General features: G+C 47.3%; 1 protein-coding gene across 4 annotated transcripts in view; it reads right to left on the bottom strand.

The window, feature by feature from the left end:
• The window catches only part of LOC124016156 (alpha-1,6-mannosylglycoprotein 6-beta-N-acetylglucosaminyltransferase B-like), a 111858-nt gene that overhangs the window by 67450 nt on the left and 20878 nt on the right, over nt 1–23530 (bottom strand). For all 4 annotated transcript variants that reach the window (XM_046331692.1, XM_046331693.1, XM_046331694.1 and 1 more), the window contains exons 3-4: nt 16602–16749; nt 12965–13074 (exon numbers count right to left, since the gene is read on the bottom strand). In XM_046331692.1, coding sequence (XP_046187648.1) covers nt 12965–13074; nt 16602–16749 — 258 coding nt within the window. The remainder of the gene's footprint in view (nt 1–12964; nt 13075–16601; nt 16750–23530) is intronic.

The raw sequence follows: 23530 nt of genomic DNA, 5'->3' as shown, positions 1-23530 counted from the left end.
CTAGTGGCCATGGGGATAGAACAGAGTGTTAGACAGGCTGTTGGGTTAGTTAATGCTACTGGCCATGGGGATAGAACAGAGTGTTAGACAGGCTGTTGGGGTAGTTAACTCTCGTGGCCATGGGGATAGAACAGAGTGTTTGACAGGCTGTTGGGTTAGTTAATGCTACTGGCCATGGGGATAGAACAGTGTGTTAGACAGGCTGTTGGGTTAGTTAACTCTAGTGGCCATGGGGATAGAACAGAGTGTTAGACAGGCAATGGGGATAGAACAGAGCGTTAGACAGGCTGTTGGGTTAGTTAACTCTACTAGCCTTGGGCATAGAACAGAGTGTTAACCAGACTGTTGGGTTAGTTAACTCTAGTGGCCATGGGAATAGAACAGAGCATTAGACAGACTGTTGGGTTAGTTAAATCTAGTGGCCATGGGGATAGAACAGAGCATTAGACAGACTGTTGGGTTAGTTAACTCTAGTGGCCATGGGGATAGAACAGTGTGTTAGACTGTTGGGTTAGTTAACTCTAGTGGCCATGGGGATAGAACAGTGTGTTAGACTGTTGGGTTAGTTAACTCTAGTGGCCATGGGGATAGAACAGTGTGTTAGACTGTTGGGTTAGTTAACTACTGGCCATGGGGATAGAACAGTGTGTTAGACTGTTGGGTTAGTTAACTCTAGTGGCCATGGGGATAGAACAGAGTGTTAGACAGGCTGTTGGGTTAGTTAACTCTAGTGGCCATGGGGATAGAACAGAGCATTAGACAGACTGTTGGGTTAGTTAACTCTAGTGGCCATGGGGATAGAACAGAGTGTTAGACAGGCTGTTGGGTTAGTTAACGCTACTGGCCATGGGGATAGAACAGAGCGTTAGACAGACTGTTGGGTTAGTTAACTCTACTGGCCATGGGGATAGAACAGAGTGTTAGACAGGCTGTTGGGTTAGTTAACTCTAATAGCCTTGGGCATAGAACAGAGTGTTAGCCAGACTGTTGGGTTAGTTAACTCTAGTGGCCATGGGGATAGAACAGAGTGTTAGACAGGCTGTTGGGTTAGTTAATGCTACTGGCCATGGGGATAGAACAGAGTGTTAGACAGGCTGTTGGGTTAGTTAACTCTACTGGCCATGGGGATAGAACAGAGCGTTAGACTGTTGGGGTAGTTAACTCTTGTGGCCATGGGGATAGAACAGAGTGTTTGACAGGCTGTTGGGTTAGTTAATGCTACTGGCCATGGGGATAGAACAGTGTGTTAGACAGGCTGTTGGGTTAGTTAACTCTAGTGGCCATGGGGATAGAACAGAGTGTTAACCAGACTGTTGGGTTAGTTAACTCTAGTGGCCATGGGAATAGAACAGAGCATTAGACAGACTGTTGGGTTAGTTAACTCTAGTGGCCATGGGGATAGAACAGAGCATTAGACAGACTGTTGGGTTAGTTAACTCTAGTGGCCATGGGGATAGAACAGAGTGTTAACCAGACTGTTGGGTTAGTTAACTCTAGTGGCCATGGGAATAGAACAGAGCATTAGACAGACTGTTGGGTTAGTTAACTCTAGTGGCCATGGGGATAGAACAGAGCATTAGACAGACTGTTGGGTTAGTTAACTCTAGTGGCCATGGGGATAGAACAGAGTGTTAGACAGGCTGTTGGGTTAGTTAACTCTAGTGGCCATGGGGATAGAACAGTGTGTTAGACTGTTGGGTTAGTTAACTCTAGTGGCCATGGGGATAGAACAGAGTGTTAGACAGGCCATGGGGATAGAACAGAGTGTTAGACAGGCCATGGGGATAGAACAGAGTGTTAGACAGGCCATGGGGATAGAACAGAGTGTTAGACAGGCCATGGGGATAGAACAGAGCGTTAGACAGGCTGTTGGGTTAGTTAACTCTAGTGGCCATGGGGATAGAACAGAGTGTTAGACAGGCCATGGGGATAGAACAGAGTGTTAGACAGGCCATGGGGATAGAACAGAGTGTTAGATAGGCCATGGGGATAGAACAGAGTGTTAGACAGGCTGTTGGGTTAGTTAACTCTAGTGGCCATGGGGATAGAACAGAGCGTTAGACAGGCTGTTGGGTTAGTTAACTCTAGTGGCCATAGGGATAGAACAGAGCGTTAGACAGGCTGTTGGGTTAGTTAACTCTAGTGGCCATGGGGATAGAACAGAACGTTAGACAGGCTGTTGGGTTAGTTAACTCTAGTGGCCATGGGGATAGAACAGAGTGTTAGACAGGCTGTTAGGTTAGTTAACTCTAGTGGCCATGGGGATAGAACAGAGCGTTAGACAGACTGTTGGGTTAGTTAACTCTAGTGGCCATGGGGATAAAACAGAGCGTTAGACAGGCTGTTGGGTTAGTTAACTCTAGTGGCCATGGGGATAGAACAGAGTGTTAGACAGGCTGTTAGGTTAGTTAACTCTAGTGGCCATGGGGATAGAACAGAGTGTTAGACAGACTGTTGGGTTAGTTAACTCTACTGGCCATGGGGATAGAACAGAGTGTTAGACAGGCTGTTGGGTTAGTTAACTCTAGTGGCCATGGGGATAGAACAGAGTGTTAGCCAGACTGTTGGGTTAGTTAACTCTAGTGGCCATGGGGAGAGAACAGAGTGTTAGACAGGCCATGGGGATAGACCAGAGTGTTAGACAGGCTGTTGGGTTAGTTAACTCTACTGGCCATGGGGATAGAACAGACTGTTAGACAGGCTGTTGGGTTAGTTAACGCTACTGGCCATGGGGATAGAACAGAGTGTTAGACAGGCTGTTGGGTTACTTAACTCTACTGGCCATGGGGATAGAACAGACTGTTAGACAGGCTGTTGGGTTAGTTAACGCTACTGGCCATGGGGATAGAACAGAGCGTTAGACAGACTGTTGGGTTAGTTAACTCTAGTGGCCATGGGGATAGAACAGAGTGTTAGACAGGCTGTTGGGTTAGTTAACGCTACTGGCCATGGGGATATAACAGAGCGTTAGACAGACTGTTGGGTTAGTTAACTCTAGTGGCCATGGGGATAGAACAGTGTGTTAGACTGTTGGGTTAGTTAACTCTAGTGGCCATGGGGATAGAACAGAGTGTTAGACAGGCCATGGGGATAGAACAGAGTGTTAGACAGGCCATGGGGATAGAACAGAGTGTTAGACAGGCCATGGGGATAGAACAGAGTGTTAGACAGGCCATGGGGATAGAACAGAGCGTTAGACAGGCTGTTGGGTTAGTTAACTCTAGTGGCCATGGGGATAGAACAGAGTGTTAGACAGGCCATGGGGATAGAACAGAGTGTTAGACAGGCCATGGGGATAGAACAGAGTGTTAGATAGGCCATGGGGATAGAACAGAGTGTTAGACAGGCTGTTGGGTTAGTTAACTCTAGTGGCCATGGGGATAGAACAGAGCGTTAGACAGGCTGTTGGGTTAGTTAACTCTAGTGGCCATGGGGATAGAACAGAGCGTTAGACAGGCTGTTGGGTTAGTTAACTCTAGTGGCCATGGGGATAGAACAGAGCGTTAGACAGGCTGTTGGGTTAGTTAACTCTAGTGGCCATGGGGATAGAACAGAGTGTTAGACAGGCTGTTAGGTTAGTTAACTCTAGTGGCCATGGGGATAGAACAGAGTGTTAGACAGACTGTTGGGTTAGTTAACGCTACTGGCCATGGGGATAGAACAGAGTGTTAGACAGGCTGTTGGGTTAGTTAACTCTAATAGCCTTGGGCATAGAACAGAGTGTTAGCCAGACTGTTGGGTTAGTTAACTCTAGTGGCCATGGGGATAAAACAGAGCGTTAGACAGGCTGTTGGGTTAGTTAACTCTAGTGGCCATGGGGATAGAACAGAGTGTTAGACAGGCTGTTAGGTTAGTTAACTCTAGTGGCCATGGGGATAGAACAGAGCGTTAGACAGACTGTTGGGTTAGTTAACGCTACTGGCCATGGGGATAGAACAGAGTGTTAGACAGGCTGTTGGGTTAGTTAACTCTAATAGCCTTGGGCATAGAACAGAGTGTTAGCCAGACTGTTGGGTTAGTTAACTCTAGTGGCCATGGGGAGAGAACAGAGTGTTAGACAGGCCATGGGGATAGACCAGAGTGTTAGACAGGCTGTTGGGTTACTTAACTCTACTGGCCATGGGGATAGAACAGACTGTTAGACAGGCTGTTGGGTTAGTTAACGCTACTGGCCATGGGGATAGAACAGAGCGTTAGACAGGCTGTTGGGTTACTTAACTCTACTGGCCATGGGGATAGAACAGACTGTTAGACAGGCTGTTGGGTTAGTTAACGCTACTGGCCATGGGGATAGAACAGAGCGTTAGACAGACTGTTGGGTTAGTTAACTCTAGTGGCCATGGGGATAGAACAGAGTGTTAGACAGGCTGTTGGGTTAGTTAACGCTACTGGCCATGGGGATATAACAGAGCGTTAGACAGACTGTTGGGTTAGTTAACTCTAGTGGCCATGGGGATAGAACAGTGTGTTAGACTGTTGGGTTAGTTAACTCTAGTGGCCATGGGGATAGAACAGAGTGTTATAGACAGGCCATGGGGATAGAACAGAGTGTTAGACAGGCCATGGGGATAGAACAGAGTGTTAGACAGGCTGTTGGGTTAGTTAACGCTACTGGCCATGGGGATAGAACAGAGTGTTAGACTGTTGGGTTAGTTAACTCTAGTGGCCATGGGGATAGAACAGAGCGTTAGACAGACTGCTGGGTTAGTTAACTCTAGTGGCCATGGGGATAGAACAGAGTGTTAGACTGTTGGGTTAGTTAACTCTAGTGGCCATGGGGATAGAACAGAGCGTTAGACAGACTGTTGGGTTAGTTAACTCTAGTGGCCATGGGGATAAAACAGAGTGTTAGACAGGCTGTTGGGTTAGTTAACTCTACTGGCCATGCGGATAGAACAGTGTGTTAGACTGTTGGGTTAGTTAACTCTAGTGGCCATGGGGGAGAACAGAGTGTTAGACAGGCCATGGGGATAGAACAGAGTGTTAGACAGGCTGTTGGGTTAGTTAACGCTACTGGCCATGGGGATAGAACAGAGTGTTAGACAGGCTGTTGGGTTACTTAACTCTACTGGCCATGGGGATAGAACAGAGTGTTAGACAGGCTGTTGGGTTACTTAACGCTACTGGCCATGGGGATATAACAGTGTGTTAGACAGGCTGTTGGGTTAGTTAACGCTACTGGCCATGGGGATATAACAGTGTGTTAGACAGGCTGTTGGGTTAGTTAACTCTAGTGGCCATGGGGATAGAACAGAGTGTTAGACAGGCCATGGGGATAGAACAGAGTGTTAGACAGGCTGTTGGGTTACTTAACTCTACTGGCCATGGGGATAGAACAGACCGTTAGACAGGCTGTTGGGTTAGTTAACGCTACTGGCCATGGGGATATAACAGTGTGTTAGACAGGCTGTTGGGTTAGTTAACGCTACTGGCCATGGGGATAGAACAGTGTGTTAGACAGGCTGTTGGGTTAGTTAACGCTACTGGCCATGGGGATAGAACAGTGTGTTAGACAGGCTGTTGGGTTAGTTACCGCTACTGGCCATGGGGATATAACAGTGTGTTAGACTGTTGGGTTAGTTAACGCTACTGGCCATGGGGATAGAACAGAGTGTTAGACAGGCCATGGGGATAGAACAGAGTGTTAGACAGGCTGTTGGGTTAGTTAACGCTACTGGCCATGGGGATAGAACAGTGTGTTAGACTGTTGGGTTAGTTAACTCTAGTGGCCATGGGGATAGAACAGAGTGTTAGACAGGCTGTTGGGTTAGTTAATGCTACTGGCCATGGGGATAGAACAGAGTGTTAGACAGGCTGTTGGGTTAGTTAACGCTACTGGCCATGGGGATAGAACAGAGCGTTAGACAGGCTGTTGGGTTAGTTAACTCTAGTGGCCATGGGGATAGAACAAAGTGTTAGACAGACTGTTGGGTTAGTTAACTCTAGTGGCCATGGGGGTAGAACAGAGTGTTAGACAGACTGTTGGGTTAGTTAACTCTAGTGGCCATGGGGGTAGAACAGAGTGTTAGACAGACTGTTGGGTTAGTTAACTCTAGTGGCAATGGGGATAGAACAGAGTGTTAGACAGGCCATGGGGATAGAACAGAGTGTTAGACAGGCTGTTGGGTTAGTTAACTCTAGTGGCCATGGGGATAGAACAGAGTGTTAGACAGGCCATGGGGATAGAACAGTGTTAGACAGGCCATGGGGATAGAACAGAGTGTTAGACAGGCCATGGGGATAGAACAGAGTGTTATAGACAGGCCATGGGGATAGAACAGAGTGTTAGACAGGCCATGGGGATAGAACAGAGTGTTATAGACAGGCCATGGGGATAGAACAGAGTGTTAGACAGGCCATGGGGATAGAACAGAGTGTTAGACAGGCCATGGGGATAGAACAGAGTGTTAGACAGGCCATGGGGATAGAACAGAGTGTTAGACTGGCCATGGGGATAGAACAGAGTGTTAGACAGGCTGTTGGGTTAGTTAACTCTACTGGCCATGGGGATAGAACAGAGTGTTAGACAGGCTGTTGGGTTAGTTAACTGGCCATGGGGATAGTGTTGGCCATGGGGATAGAACAGAGTGTTAGACAGGCTGTTGGGTTAGTTAACGCTACTGGCCATGGGGATAGAACAGAGTGTTAGACAGGCTGTTGGGTTAGTTAACTCTACTGGCCATGGGGATAGAACAGAGTGTTAGACAGGCTGTTGGGTTAGTTAACGCTACTGGCCATGGGGATAGAACAGAGTGTTAGACAGGCTGTTGGGTTAGTTAACTCTACTGGCCATGGGGGCCATGGGGATAGAACAGAGTGCAGAGTGTTAGACAGGCTGTTGGGTTAGTTAACGCTACTGGCCATGGGGATAGAACAGAGTGTTAGACAGGCTGTTGGGTTAGTTAACGCTACTGGCCATGGGGATAGAACAGAGTGTTAGACAGGCCATGGGGATAGAACAGTGTGTTAGACAGGCCATGGGGATAGAACAGAGTGTTAGACAGGCCATGGGGATAGAACAGAGCGTTAGCAGGCTGTTGTTAGTTAACTCTAGTGGCCATGGGGATAGAACAGAGTGTTACTGGCCATGGGGATAGAACAGAGTGTTAGACTGTTGGGTTAGTTAACTCTAGTGGCCATGGGGATAGAACAGAGCGTTAGACAGGCTGTTGGGTTAGTTAACACTACTGGCCATGGGGATAGAACAGTGTGTTAGACTGTTGGGTTAGTTAACTCTAGTGGCCATGGGGATAGAACAGAGTGTTAGACAGGCCATGGGGATAGAACAGAGTGTTAGACAGGCTGTTGGGTTAGTTAACTCTAGTGGCCATGGGGATAGAACAGAGCGTTAGACAGGCTGTTGGGTTAGTTAACTCTACTGGCCATGGGGATAGAACAGAGCTTTAGACAGACTGTTGGGTTAGTTAACTCTAGTGGCCATGGGGATAGAACAGAGTGTTAGACAGGCTGTTGGGTTAGTTAACTCTACTGGCCATGGGGATAGAACAGAGTGTTAGACAGACTGTTGGGTTAGTTAACTCTAGTGGCCATGGGGATAGAACAGAGTGTTAGACAGGCTGTTGGGTTAGTTAACTCTACTGGCCATGGGGATAGAACAGAGCGTTAGACAGGCTGTTGGGTTAGTTAACTCTAGTGGCCATGGGGATAGAACAGAGTGTTAGACTGTTGGGGTTAACTCTAGTGGCCATGGGGATAGAACAGAGTGTTAACAGGCCATGGGGATAGAACAGAGTGTTAGACAGGCTGTTGGGTTAGTTAACTCTAGTGGCCATGGGGATAGAACAGAGTGTTAGACAGGCTGTTGGGTTAGTTAACTCTAGTGGCCATGGGGATAGAACAGAGTGTTAGACAGGCCATGGGGATAGAACAGGCTGTTGGGTTAGTTAACTCTACTGGCCATGGGGATAGAACAGAGTGTTAGACAGGCTGTTGGGTTAGTTAACTCTTGTGGCCATGGGGATAGAACAGAGCGTTAGACAGGCTGTTGGGTTAGTTAACTCTAGTGGCCATGGGGATAGAACAAAGTGTTAGACAGACTGTTGGGTTAGTTAACTCTAGTGGCCATGGGGATAGAACAGAGTGTTAGACAGACTGTTGGGTTAGTTAACTCTAGTGGCCATGGGGATAGAACAGAGTGTTAGACAGACTGTTGGGTTAGTTAACTCTAGTGGCAATGGGGATAGAACAGAGTGTTAGACAGGCCATGGGGATAGAACAGAGTGTTAGACAGGCTGTTGGGTTAGTTAACTCTAGTGGCCATGGGGATAGAACAGAGTGTTAGACAGGCCATGGGGATAGAACAGTGTTAGACAGGCCATGGGGATAGAACAGAGTGTTAGACAGGCCATGGGGATAGAACAGAGTGTTATAGACAGGCCATGGGGATAGAACAGAGTGTTAGACAGGCCATGGGGATAGAACTGTTAGACAGGCCATGGGGATAGAACAGAGTGTTAGACAGGCCATGGGGATAGAACAGAGTGTTAGACAGGCCATGGGGATAGAACAGAGTGTTAGACAGGCCATGGGGATAGAACAGAGTGTTAGACAGGCCATGGGGATAGAACAGAGTGTTAGACAGGCTGTTGGGTTAGTTAACTCTACTGGCCATGGGGATAGAACAGAGTGTTAGACAGGCTGTTGGGTTAGTTAACGCTACTGGCCATGGGGATAGAACAGAGTGTTAGACAGGCCATGGGGATAGAACAGAGTGTTAGACAGGCTGTTGGGTTAGTTAACGCTACTGGCCATGGGGATAGAACAGAGTGTTAGACAGGCTGTTGGGTTAGTTAACGCTACTGGCCATGGGGATAGAACAGAGTGTTAGACAGGCTGTTGGGTTAGTTAACGCTACTGGCCATGGGGATAGAACAGAGTGTTAGACAGGCTGTTGGGTTAGTTAACGCTACTGGCCATGGGGATAGAACAGAGTGTTAGACAGGCCATGGGGATAGAACAGAGTGCAGAGTGTTAGACAGGCTGTTGGGTTAGTTAACGCTACTGGCCATGGGGATAGAACAGAGTGTTAGACAGGCTGTTGGGTTAGTTAACGCTACTGGCCATGGGGATAGAACAGAGTGTTAGACAGGCCATGGGGATAGAACAGTGTGTTAGACAGGCCATGGGGATAGAACAGAGTGTTAGACAGGCCATGGGGATAGAACAGAGCGTTAGCAGGCTGTTGGGTTAGTTAACTCTAGTGGCCATGGGGATAGAACAGAGTGTTAGACAGGCCATGGGGATAGAACAGAGTGTTAGACTGTTGGGTTAGTTAACTCTAGTGGCCATGGGGATAGAACAGAGCGTTAGACAGGCTGTTGGGTTAGTTAACACTACTGGCCATGGGGATAGAACAGTGTGTTAGACTGTTGGGTTAGTTAACTCTAGTGGCCATGGGGATAGAACAGAGTGTTAGACAGGCCATGGGGATAGAACAGAGTGTTAGACAGGCTGTTGGGTTAGTTAACTCTAGTGGCCATGGGGATAGAACAGAGCGTTAGACAGGCTGTTGGGTTAGTTAACTCTACTGGCCATGGGGATAGAACAGAGCTTTAGACAGACTGTTGGGTTAGTTAACTCTAGTGGCCATGGGGATAGAACAGAGCGTTAGACAGGCTGTTGGGTTAGTTAACTCTACTGGCCATGGGGATAGAACAGAGCTTTAGACAGACTGTTGGGTTAGTTAACTCTAGTGGCCATGGGGATAGAACAGAGCGTTAGACAGGCTGTTGGGTTAGTTAACTCTACTGGCCATGGGGATAGAACAGAGCGTTAGACAGGCTGTTGGGTTAGTTAACACTACTGGCCATGGGGATAGAACAGTGTGTTAGACTGTTGGGTTAGTTAACTCTAGTGGCCATGGGGATAGAACAGAGTGTTAGACAGGCCATGGGGATAGAACAGAGTGTTAGACAGGCTGTTGGGTTAGTTAACTCTAGTGGCCATGGGGATAGAACAGAGTGTTAGACTGTTGGGTTAGTTAACTCTAGTGGCCATGGGGATAGAACAGAGTGTTAGACAGGCCATGGGGATAGAACAGAGCGTTAGACAGGCTGTTGGGTTAGTTAACTCTACTGGCCATGGGGATAGAACAGAGTGTTAGACAGGCTGTTGGGTTAGTTAACTCTTGTGGCCATGGGGATAGAACAGAGTGTTAGACTGTTGGGTTAGTTAACTCTAGTGGCCATGGGGATAGAACAGAGTGTTAGACAGGCCATGGGGATAGAACAGAGTGTTAGACAGGCTGTTGGGTTAGTTAACTCTAGTGGCCATGGGGATAGAACAGAGTGTTAGACAGACTGTTGGGTTAGTTAACTCTAGTGGCCATGGGGATAGAACAGAGTGTTAGACAGGCCATGGGGATAGAACAGAGCGTTAGACAGGCTGTTGGGTTAGTTAACTCTACTGGCCATGGGGATAGAACAGAGTGTTAGACAGGCTGTTGGGTTAGTTAACTCTAGTGGCCATGGGGATAGAACAGAGCGTTAGACAGGCTGTTGGGTTAGTTAACTCTACTGGCCATGGGGATAGAACAGAGCTTTAGACAGACTGTTGGGTTAGTTAACTCTAGTGGCCATGGGGATAGGGATAGAGACAGGCTGTTGTTAGACTCTACTGGCCATGGGGATAGAACAGAGTTTAGACAGGCTGTTGGGTTAGTTAACTCTAGTGGCCATGGGGATAGAACAGAGTGTTAGACAGGCCATGGGGATAGAACAGAGCTTTAGACAGACTGTTGGGTTAGTTAACTCTAGTGGCCATGGGGATAGAACAGAGCGTTAGACAGGCTGTTGGGTTAGTTAACTCTACTGGCCATGGGGATAGAACAGAGCGTTAGACAGGCTGTTGGGTTAGTTAACACTACTGGCCATGGGGATAGAACAGAGTGTTAGACAAGCTGTTGGGTTAGTTAACTCTACTGGCCATGGGGATAGAACAGAGCGTTAGACAGACTGTTGGGTTAGTTAACTCTAGTGGCCATGGGGATAGAACAGAGCGTTAGACAGGCTGTTGGGTTAGTTAACTCTACTGGCCATGGGGATAGAACAGAGTGTTAGACAGACTGTTGGGTTAGTTAACTCTACTGGCCATGGGGATAGAACAGAGCGTTAGACAGGCTGTTGAGTTAATTATCAGCCACTTCTGAAAGCCTGGCTTCCCTTGCTGATATCTGATGCCTACTGAGAACAGTGGATAGACAACACTGCGTGGGCTTGATTAATAAAATCCCCTCTCTCCCCAGTCTCACTCCTTCATTCCCTCTCTCCCTAGTCTCACTCCTTCATTCCCTCTCTCCCTAGTCTCACTCCTTTCATTCCCTCTCTCCCCAGTCTCACTCCTTCATTCCCTCTCTCCCTAGTCTCACTCCTTCATTCCCTCTCTCCCTAGTCTCACTCCTTTGATTCCCTCTCTCCCTAGTCTCACTCCTTCATTCCCTCTCTCCCTAGTCTCACTCCTTCATTCCCTCTCTCCCTAGTCTCACTCTTTTCATTCCCTCTCTCCCCAGTCTCACTCCTTCATTCCCTCTCTCCCCAGTCTCACTCCTTCAGTCTCCCCAGTCTCACTCCTTCATTCCCTCTCTCCCTAGTCTCACTCCTTCATTCCCTCTCTCCCTAGTCTCACTCCTTCATTCCCTCTCTCCCCTCTCAGTCTCACTCCTTCAGTCCTCTCTCCCCAGTCTCACTCCTTCAGTCCCTCTCTCCCAGTCTCACTCCTTCATTCCCTCTCCCCAGTCTCACTCTTTTCATTCCCTCTCTCCCCAGTCTCACTCCTTCATTCCCTCTCTCCCCAGTCTCACTCCTTCAGTCCTCTCTCCCCAGTCTCACTCCTTCAGTCCCTCTCTCCCTAGTCTCACCCCTTCATTCCCTCTCTCCCTAGTCTCACCATTCCCTCTCTCCCTAGTCTCACTCCTTCATTCCCTCTCTCCCCAGTCTCACTCCTTTCATTCCCCCTCTCCCTAGTCTCACTCCTTCATTCCCTCTCTCCCTAGTCTCACTCCTTCATCCCCTCTCTCCCTAGTCTCACTCCTTTCATTCCCTCTCTCCCTAGTCTCACTCCTTCATCCCTCTCTCCCTAGTCTCTCCTTCATCCCCTTTCAGTCTCACTCCTTCATCTCTCCCTAGTCTCACTCCTTCATTCCCTCTCTCCCTAGTCTCACTCCTTTCATTCCCTCTCTCCCCAGTCTCACTCCTTCATTCCCTCTCTCCATAGTCTCACTCCTTCATTCCCTCTCTCCTTCATTCCCTCTCTACCCGGCTTTCCTCCCTCGTCGGCAGCCAGCTCCAATTAGCCTAATTAAAGATAGCAGAAGCTGTTCCTCTACCAGCGTGCCGCCAAGCCTGGGTGAGCGCAATCACAGACAAAGGATTAGCAGCCATTCTGTTTGATTACCATTATAACTACAGCAGTCACAGTGTGGAGCGCTAACACTAGCGGTGTCACTAAATTAGCCAGGGGATTAGGTTCTGGTAGCAAAAACAGTCTCTACAGAATAGGACATGTCTGCTTTACTCAATGACAAGGCAAATAATGACAATATGCAAAGTCTATAATTGGCTTTCTAATGTGTCGGCTAGTGGAGTTAGTCTCGCTTTGCATGTAAGTAGCCTACTGTATCTCTTGCTCAAACAGAACAGGAGCACAATGAACTGAGCAGAGGACAGCTAATAGAAGAAAGCTGACAGTCTCATATCTTCTTAACTAGAGGGGAATTCATCAGCATACACTGAACATCATGTAGCGTTATTTATAATTATGCTGAGACAGGGAGATGGAGCCCTCCTGCAGCGTAGCTCTCTTCACAAAGACAGGAATGGAGACTCATCATCTGAAGTACTGTCATAAATGCTGCCTGTCATGTTCAATAGGGTCTTACAGTGTGGCAGACATACACAACTACCTTTCAAATGTGAAGAGTGGTCAGATGTGTGTGTGTCTCTTGTACCTCTGTTGGTGGCCATGCTGCGCTGTAGGATCTGCTCCACCCTCACAGCCATGTCAGACATGTTCTGGGCGATAGCCTGGATCCTCTCCACCAGACCAATCGGCTGGATCCTGCCAACACACACACACACACACACACACACACACACACACACACACACACACACACACACACACACACACACACACACACACACAGGGAAATGACTATCAATCGGGCACATGCAGGCACAGGTGACTAAAGTGTTAGGCATGTCTTCTCTTTCTTACTGATCTGATCATTTGTGCCATCTCTTTCCCCGTGACAACCCACCGGGCACACACAGGTTGAATGGATTGTTTTTTTCTTAGTCATTTCAATGAAATTATTTTGAACCAACATGGAATAGATGTTGAATTGATGTCTGTGCCCAGTGGGAATGCACATTCAATCTTTATCCTTCATCTCAATCCTTAAACTCCCTGGAAACATCTAGAAAAAGAAACATAGAAGGCTACGTCTTTCATCCAAGTCCACCCTCCTACAGTATACGCTTACTGTTTCCTCCCAAAAGAGAAGAGCTTCAACAAGGAGAGGAAATTATAATCGTGTGGAACTTGGTTGGAGCGTGAAAAAAAAAGAAGCTTTTAAACTCTGACACAATTTATTTGTTGAGGTGAAAAAGTGACTCGGCACATTAAAGCCAGTCCCTGGGAGACTGAGAACAGAGCACGCAATTAGGTTGTTAGCAAATGCCTTTTATGGCAGCTGACTGCCATGGCTTGTTGTTGCCATGTTAGTGTTGGCAAAACAAGCAGAAAAAAAGAGAGAGTGAGAAAAAAAAGAAAGCGAAAAGGAGACAGCAATAGAAAGAGGGAGTTAGCCCTGAACTCACAACTATCTCAGGCACTAGCAGTGAAAACTGGAAGGTGCCCAGGAACTCCAAGCTGAAGCAGTATGGCAGTGTGAACATTTTGAACTTGCTTTGGCTCCCTTCTGATAAAGACAGAAATCTCAGCCCTCGCTGATGTAGCATAAAGGTCCAAAGAGGCACAGAGATTTCCAGCTGTCTTCATGGAGCCATGATGATTGTGTATAATCTCAATGCAGTCAGTCAGCCGCCTGGGCCCCACAGTATAAAAGAACAGTGTTCCTGTGTGTGCTGTAGAGAACTGAGGACTAAACGTTCTCACGGGCATAGCCATGGTTAAGCAAGGCCTCCGAGACAGAATCATCACCAGTCCATTCAGCCTCTATCTGTTACTTCTATACTGAGTCTTCCCAAGGCTGCTGTGACCTGGTCAGGGAAGCTGAGGACACTCCAATAGGAAGGATGCTGGTCTTAAGGAGTACTACTGTACTACAGATGGACTCTGCAGAACTGAAGACACTGTTTAACAGGGAGTATCAACCAGAGCCAAATCAATAGCTGGGGTCTAACAGCCCTGTCATATCAATTAGACACTGACTGTACACAGTGGTCAACACTGGCCTTTGGATTTTGTTCAAACTGTACAGCTTTATCTAACATATGCATTTAAATTCATGGTTGGGAGTTTTTATTTTTGGAAGAAATGGGCAATGGTTTAGACCTGGGCTTTTGGTGTATGAGCATGAGTGTGGTATGTGTGTCTAAAATGCTGTATTACTTTGCGTAAAATCCCCCTCTAATATCACTTGACCATGTACTGCCCTACGGGCAAGTGTTAGACATCCCTTTCTATTCCCTCCTATGAGGCAGCATGTCAGAACAGAACAGAACAGACACAGACAGAGCGGTCCTCTGCACAGCACCAGACTGCAGCTCAGACTGATCAGTATAGGAAACATTCCTGTGGCCAGACAGAGAATCCTGTCCTCCCTCTATAGAACACCACTAATACATTTACAATGGGTGTCTTGCTCTGAAGAACCATATACAGCATTAAAGAGAGAGAGATGGCTGATTCCTTTTTAAAGACCTAACAGTGGACTCTGAATGGCTCTGGAGAACCATATACAGCATTAAAGAGAGAGAGACGGCTGATTCCTTTTTAAAGACCTAACAGTGGACTCTGAATGGCCCTGGAGAACCATATACAGCATTAAAGAGAGAGAGATGACTGATTCCTTTTTAAAGACCTAACAGTGGACTCTGAATGGCTCTGGAGAACCATATACAGCATTAAAGAGAGAGAGACGGCTGATTCCTTTTTAAAGACCTAACAGTGGACTCTGAATGGCTCTGGAGAACCATATACAGCATTAAAGAGAGAGAGATGGCTGATTTCTTTTTAAAGACCTAACAGTGGACTCTGAATGGCTCTGGAGAACCATATACAGCATTAAAGAGAGAGAGATGGCTGATTCCTTTTTAAAGACCTAACAGTGGACTCTGAATGGCTCTGGAGAACCATATACAGCATTAAAGAGAGAGAGACGGCTGATTCCTTTTTAAAGACCTAACAGTGGACTCTGAATGGCCCTGGAGAACCATATACAGCATTAAAGAGAGAGAGACGGCTGATTCCTTTTTAAAGACCTAACAGTGGACTCTGAATGGCTCTGGAGAACCATATACAGCATTAAAGAGAGAGAGACGGCTGATTCCTTTTAAAGACCTAACAGTGGACTCTGAATGGCTCTGGAGAACCATATACAGCAGCTGATTCCTTTTAAAGACCTAACAGTGGACTCTGAATGGCTCTGGAGAACCATATACAGCATTAAAGAGAGAGAGACGGCTGATTCCTTTTTAAAGACCTAACAGTGGACTCTGAATGGCCCTGGAGAACCATATACAGCATTAAAGACCATAACAGTGGACTGATTCTAAAGAATGGACTCTGAATGGAGAACCATATACAGCATTAAAGAGAGAGAGACGGCTGATTCCTTTTTAAAGACCTAACAGTGGACTCTGAATGTCTCTGGGTTCTTTGTTTGCAGCTGTTAAACTGCACCTTGGCTGAATTCTGAGCAGGTCACCAAGCATACTAGAGTTCATTACCAAAGGCAAACTGCTGAAGCCTAGAAATGCTCCCCCTTTTTCATAATCGCTTACAGTTAGGCTGACTTGATCAGCAATGAATGGCCTCTTTCCGGCAACATTTAGGAAGAAAATCCTCATCATTTCTATAGTACCTCCCAAAGAAGCCAATTAGATGCCTGTACTGTACATGATAGAATGAATAGTGGGAGTTATTTATGTTCTAATAATACTGTCTACTCTGGTGGTTAGAATTCATATCAAACATCCACAACTCTGCATCCTGGCAGTTAGCTCAACTCTCAGACATAGTTTGAACAGGGATTATTTTCCTGGTGTGAGACGGTGAGTGTAGGATCAGGGATGTCCAGAAGGGATGGCCAGAGTGTCAGACATGGGCAAACCCCGGCAGGAGGGAGCCTCTCAACCCCCTGTATGAGAGAGGTCCGTTGCCATGGAGACAGAAGAGCAAACTCCAGGTTGTTAGCCTCTGCATGTCTGGTAGTGGACATCTTTGTCTGACTGTCCATGTCCACCCAATAACAGGGCAAACAGATAGGAAAATATTGAGACTAACGAGACAACTTCTAGTTTAAATATTCTCCAATTATTTGTTTATATGCAGACAAATACATGCATACACCATACATTATGTAATGGCAGGCCTGCTACCAAACCCCAGAACCCTACCTGTCCAGTGCTGAGCTGAGTTCATCCAGTCTGTGGGAGTCTGTGGTGGTGTTGCCCAGTTTGGACAAAGTGTCCATCCTCTTCATGATGACCTCCAGCATATCACTGATCTTCCTCAGCACCCCGCGAGACTCTGGACCTCCCAGCACTGCCAACACACAGACACATACAGTAGGTCAGATTATAAGAGCACAAGGGCTGGGGTCAATTCAATTTGAAGGCTGTCAATTCAGGAAATAAACTTAAATAACCATTCAAAATCTATTTTTAATGACTTCTCAAACTGAGGACTAGTTAAACTGAGGACTAGAAGCTACTTTTTTTTAAATGTTTCAATGTTTTTAAAAGTTTTTTAAAATTAAAACCACTTTCTGAATTCATCCATGAAGAGCAAAATACTGTTAAATAGAATACAGGCGTAACTGAATGACAGAGACAGAATACAATATGGAATTTTATTGAATATTTGTTGGGTAGGATAGTGTGGGGTAGGTCTCATCTCAGAGGAATGTTCCTCAGAACCAGATGACAAGTTGCCCTATGCTGGGCAGCTGGCATCAAACCCCCCCCACCCACTGGGAGAACGGGGATCCGATGACGAGCTTTCAGTTGGTGGTGGTCGTTGGAAGACTGTTGCTGCAAAACAGCAAGTGGGAGACGCAAGGTTTGAGATTCATGCCCATAGACCCTTTTCCAGTACACAACATACTGACTTCACGCACAGATGCACGAGACGCTTGGCTGCAGTAAAAAAAGCCATCGCCATCTGCGCCTATTCAACATAGCCTAGATTTGTTTTTATTACTTCTCAACAACAACAACAAAAACATTTTGGGGTTCTCATACGCCTTCAATGATGTTTTGATTCTTGCTTGAACAGCCTCTAAGATTATATTTGGTTGTGATCTTTGCAAAATAACTATGCTAACGCTCATTGATATAGTCTGTAGCAAAAGCTAACCAATTGTACTGGTTACGGTTGAAGTGTTTTCTAAGTATAATACAGTTGATTTGCGATGATGACACAAACATCATGTTAAACAGGACATTCATACAAGCCTTAAAATCCAATTATAATCCAAAAGTAGTGTGAAATGCACTCATAAGCAACATGTAAATAGAGGCTATTTTTTTGCTGGCTTTCTCTAAGAAACCCGTGTTCTGCAACCAACTTGCGCACATCGCCCTCGTGCGGCAACGTTTGCAAACACAGAAAGGGGTCTACTGGTTGAACGAGATTAAAGTAATTATTACACGAGTGAGTCCATAGGTTAATCCGCAACCGTGGTGGAATTGCCTTAGTGTGCCATGATCATAGGGTGAAGTTACAGTGGGGCAAAAAAGTATTTAGTCAGCCACCAATTGTGCAAGTTCTCCTACTTAAAAAGATGAGAGGCCTGTAATTTTCATCATAGGTACACTTCAACTATGACAAACAAAATGAGAAAAACAAATCCAGAAAAACACATTGTAGGATTTATAATGAATTTATTTGCAAATTATGGTGGAAAATAAGTATTTGGTCACCTACAAACAAGTAAGATTTCTGGCTCTCACAGACCTGTAACAACTTCTTTAAGAGGCTCCTCTGTCCTCCACTCGTTACCTGTATTAATGGCACCTGTTTGAACTTGTTATCAGTATAAAAGACACCTGTCCACAACCTCAAACAGTCACACTCCAAACTCTACTATGGCCAATACCAAACAGCTGTCAAAGGACACCAGAAACAAAATCGTAGACCTCCACCAGGTTGGGAAGACTGAATCTGCAATAGGTGAGCAGCTTGGTTTGAAGAAATCAACTGTGGGAGCAATTATTAGGAAATGGAAGACATACAAGACCACTGATAATCTCCCTCGATCTGGGGCTCCACGCAAGATCTCACCCCATGGGGTCAAAATGATCACAAGAACGGTGAGCAAGAATCCCAGAACCACACGGGTGGACCTAGTGAATGACCTGCAGAGAGCTGGGACCAAAGTAACAAAGCCTACCATCAGTAACACACTACGCCGCCAGGGACTCAAATCCTGCAGTGCCAGACGTGTCCCCCTGCTTAATCCAGTACATGTCCAGGCCCATCTGAAGTTTTCTAGAAAGCATTTGGATGATCCAGAAGAAGATGGTAGAATGTCATATGGTAGAATGTCATATGGTCAGATCAAACCAAAATAGAACTTTATGGTAAAAACTCAACTCGTCGTGTTTGGGGACAAAGAATCCTGAGTTGCATCCAAAGAACACCATACCTACTGTGAAGCATGGGGGTGGAAACATCATGCTTTGGGGCTGTTTTTCTGCAAAGGGACCAGGACGACTGATCCGTGTAAAGGAAAGAATGAATGGGGCCATGTATCGTGAGATTTTGAGTGAAAACCTCCTTCCATCAGCAAGGGCATTGAAGATGAAACTTGGCTGGGTCTTTCAGCATGACAATGATCCCAAACACACCTCACGGGCAACAAAGGAGTGGCTTTGTAAGAAGCATTTCAAGGTCCTGGAGTGGCCTAGCCAGTCTCCAGATCTCAACCCCATAGAAAATCTTTGGAGGGAGTTGAAAGTCGTGTTGCCCAGCAACAGCCCCAAAACATCACTGCTCTAGAGGAGATCTGCATGGAGGAATGGGTCAAAATACCAGCAACAGTGTGTGAAAACCTTGTGAAGACTTACAGAAAATGTTTGACCTCTGTCATTGCCAACAAAGGGTATATAAACTTTTGTTATTGACCAAATACTTATTTTCCATCATCATTTGCAAATAAATTCATTAAAAATCCTACAATGTGATTTTCTGGATTTTGTTTTCTCATTTTGTCTGTCATAGTTGAAGTGTACCTATGATGAAAATTACAGGCCTCATCTTTTTAAGTGGGAGAACTTGCACAATTGGTGGCTGACTAAATACTTTTTGCCCCACTGTAATAGGTGAATGACATTCCACACGCTTGTTAATAGTAAAGGAGGAGAGACCTGACGCTATGCTGATTGTAACGTCGTTCTTCGTTTGTAGAAAGAGAGTCGGACCGAAATGCAGCGTGGTGGTTACTCATTTCTTTAATGAAGGAAAAAAGCGATACATGAAATAACTATACTCATACGAAAACAACAAACGGAACGTGAAACCTAATACAGCCTATCTGGTGAAACTACACAGAGACAGGAACAATCACCCACGAAATACAAAGCGAAACCAGGCTACCTAAATACGGTTCCCAATCAGAGACAACGAGAATCACCTGACTGATTGAGAATCACCTCAGGCAGCCAAGCCTATACAACACCCCTAATCAGCCGCAATCCCAAATACTACACAACCCCAATACGAAACACAACATATAAACCCATGTCACACCCTGGCCTGACCAAATAATATAACCAAAACACAAAAATACTAAGACCAAGGCGTGACAGAACCCGCCCCCCCCTAAGGTGCGGACTCCCGGACGCACCTCAAAACCATAGGGAGGGTCCGGGTGGGCGTCTGTCCATGGTGGCGGTTCCGGCTCGGGACGTGGACCCCACTCCATTAATGTCCTAGTTCCTCCCCTTCGCGTCCTGGGATAATCCACCCTCGCCGCCGACCATGGCCTAATAGTCCTCACCCAGAACCCCACAGAACTGAGGAGCAGCTCGTGACTGCATCTCGGGGAGGGGCATCTCGGGACTGAGGGGGCATCGGGACTGAGGGGACTGAGGGGCAGCTCGGGACTGAGGGGCAGCCCGGGACTGAGGGGCAGCCCAGAACTGAGGGGCAGCCCAGAACTGAGGGGAAGCCCAGTACTGAGAGGAAGCCCAGTACTGAGAGGAAGCCCAGTACTGAGAGGAAGCCCAGTACTGAGAGGAAGCTCAGTACTGAGAGGAAGCTCAGTACTGAGAGGAAGCTCAGGCAGGTAGTAGGCTCCGGTAGATCCTGGCTGGCTGGCGGATCTGGAAGGTTCTGGTTGACTAGCAGATCTGGAAGTGACTGGTTGACTGGCAGATCTGGAAGTGACTGGTTGACTGGCAGATCTGGAAGAGACTGGTTGACTGGCAGATCTGGAAGAGACTGGTTGACTGGCAGATCTGGAAGAGACTGGTTGACTGGCAGATCTGGAAGAGACTGGTTGACTGGCAGATCTAGAAGATCATGGCTGACTGGCGGATCTAGCTGCTCTATGCAGACTGACAGCTCCTTGCAGACTGACAGCTCTGGCAGCTCCATGCAGGCTGACAGGTCCTTGCAGACTGGCAGCTCTTTGCAGACTGACAGCTCCTTGCAGACTGACAGCTCTGGCTGCTTCATGCAGACTGACAGCTCTGACTGCTCCATGCAGACTGACAGCACCCTGCAGACTGGCAGCTCCTTGCAGACTGACAGCTCCTTGCAGACTGACAGCTCCCTGCAGACTGGCAGCTCTGGCTGCTCCGAACAGGCAGGAGGCTCCGGCAGCGCTGTAGAGGAGGAAGGCTCTGATAGCGCTGAACAGGCGGGAGACTCCAGTAGCGCAGGAGAGGAGAAAGGCTCCGACAGCGCTGGAGAGGCGTGAGACTCCGACAGCGCAGGAGGGAAGGAAGGCTCTGGCTGTGCTGAACAGGCGAGGCGCACAGAAGGCCTGGTGCGTGGTGCTGGAACTGGTGCTACAGGATTGAGGACACGCACAGGAAGCCTGGTGCGGGGAGCTGCTACCGGAGGACTGGTGTGTGGAGGTGGCTCTGGATAGACTGGGCCATGCAGGCGCACTGGAGCTCTTGAGCACCGAGCCTGCCCAAGCTTACCTGGCTCGATGCCCACACATAATGTACAAATCCATCCTATGAACTTCTCCCCAAATCCTAATCGACCTAACACTCTGAATAAAAAGGATCTATTCACGCGATCAAAGTCTTTCGCCTGATCTAGCGCTGCTACCATTAAAGGCAGTCCTCTATCTTCAACCCAAGCGATGGAGTCCCTGATTAACTGTAGGTTCATCTAATAGAGCGGCCCTCTACCCCGCACGTCTGATCCTCATGAATGACGTAGGGAAGGGCTGTGCGCAACCGGTCTACTAAAACCTTTGCAAGTAGCTTGTAATCTACACACAGCATGGTCAACGGCCGCCAGTTGCCAAGGTCCGTTACTTCCCCCTTCTTATATAAAAGTGACAGCACACCAACAGCCATTGATCCCCCTGGGACCCCCGTCTCAAGGATGGCCTTCAAGACTTCGAGGACCACTGGTCCAAGTATACCCCAAAACTTGAGATAAAACGCCAGCAGCCCATCCATCCCAGGCACCTTCCCTTTTCCCATCCTCCTAAGAGCGCTCTCAACCTCTTCTAGTGAGATCTGGGCCTCCATCACTTTTCTAATGTCCTCCGGCAACCGCCTGGACAAGTGTTCTAAAAACACATTTCCCTGCTCTACATCTATTTCCCTTTCCTTAAATAAACCTTGGAAATTATCAGTTGTCACCCTGACCATATCCTCTGGTTCTCTAACTATACTACCATTTTCTTCCCTAACACCATGCATTACCTTCCTACTATGTCTGGCCCTAACCAACTTAAAGAACATAGCAGAACAAGTCTCATTATGTTCTAGAAAGCCACTATGCGCACGCTCCAGGAAAGCTCAAGCCTTCCGCTCCTGCAACTCCCTGAGCTGCGCCTTTAGGGTTGCGGATCTCTCCCAGTCAAACGACCCGCCGAGGTTGCCTGCCTCGTATTCGAGTTCAATTAACCTTTGGATACGATCCACCTCCCTCCTCTCCTCCCTTTTTTCCCTCTTGCAATACCCTATTATAAAAGCCCTAATCCTCACCTTAACTAATTCCCACCACTCTAACACCCCCTCGCACATGGACCGGAGGCCCTCAAGCCTCCAAAAGAAACAATAAAACCCATCAACAAAAGCCTGCTCCTCCAGCACATCCCGATCTAGCTTCCAGTACCCCCTACCAAAGAGGCAGACTGGCGACCCCACCTGCAGGAGCACCCCGTCGTGATCCGAAAAGAAAACAGGCAACAGCCGCCCAGACAACTTACCCAAAGACCTGGGTACAAAAATATAGTCGAGCCTCCGCTCAACCCCTCTGGAGTTGCGCCATGTAGGACCGTCCATTTTCGGAGTAGTGTGCAGACCACCATCTACCAGACCATGGCAAGCCATTAGCCTGGCAATGGCGCCTGCACTGCTATCCCCCCTCTTCCTAAATCTGTATTAAAATCCCCCCTATCACTAATTTCCTATTTGTGACACACAGGGGCGTCAGACAGTCCACCATCTCCCTCCTGTCTGCCACCACCTGTGGCCCATACACCACCACTAATCTAAATTTACAATCCCTTATCGTGACATCCACCTCTATAACCCTCCCCTGCATTACCACAAAAGAATCCTCCACATTTACCTCCCTGTGCCCACACAAAATCCCTACCCCCGATGAGTGCACCCCCCAACACCCCAAACCGACTCCCCCTTGTCCCACTCCCTCTTAAACCTACTAACATCCCCTCCATCCCTCAGGTGAACCTCCTGTAAAAAACAAAAATCAAACCCCACACCCTCCAAATAACTAAAAACCGCCCTCCTCTTAACAAAATCCCTTAAACCCCTTACATTTAAACTAACAAAAGTAAAATTAGACCCCATGAAAAAATAAAAACATGTAATACACTCAAATTATAAACCCAGACAGAAAAAAAAACAGGAGACTCACCCGATGCTCCCCTGCTCCATATCTACCGGTGAGAACACCATCCGTAATCCCGACATCCCCCCCTCTTCCTCCATCACACCATCCCAGGATGCAGGAATAGTGTTTGGCTCCGGGGTGCCCTGCACCCTGAGTCTACCCCCACAATCCTCCCCCTCCCCAGTGTTGCAGCTGGTTTGGAAAAAAATTGGGGCGGCTGAGTCCCCAAACAAAAAACTCCCCACCTCCTCCTGTACCCAGTCCTGAGTCT

Source organism: Oncorhynchus gorbuscha, linkage group LG26, assembly GCF_021184085.1.
Source record: "Oncorhynchus gorbuscha isolate QuinsamMale2020 ecotype Even-year linkage group LG26, OgorEven_v1.0, whole genome shotgun sequence".
Classification (NCBI taxonomy): domain Eukaryota; kingdom Metazoa; phylum Chordata; class Actinopteri; order Salmoniformes; family Salmonidae; genus Oncorhynchus; species Oncorhynchus gorbuscha.
The sequence above is the reverse complement of the archived record's forward strand: the minus strand, read 5'-3'. Positions and strand labels throughout refer to the sequence as shown.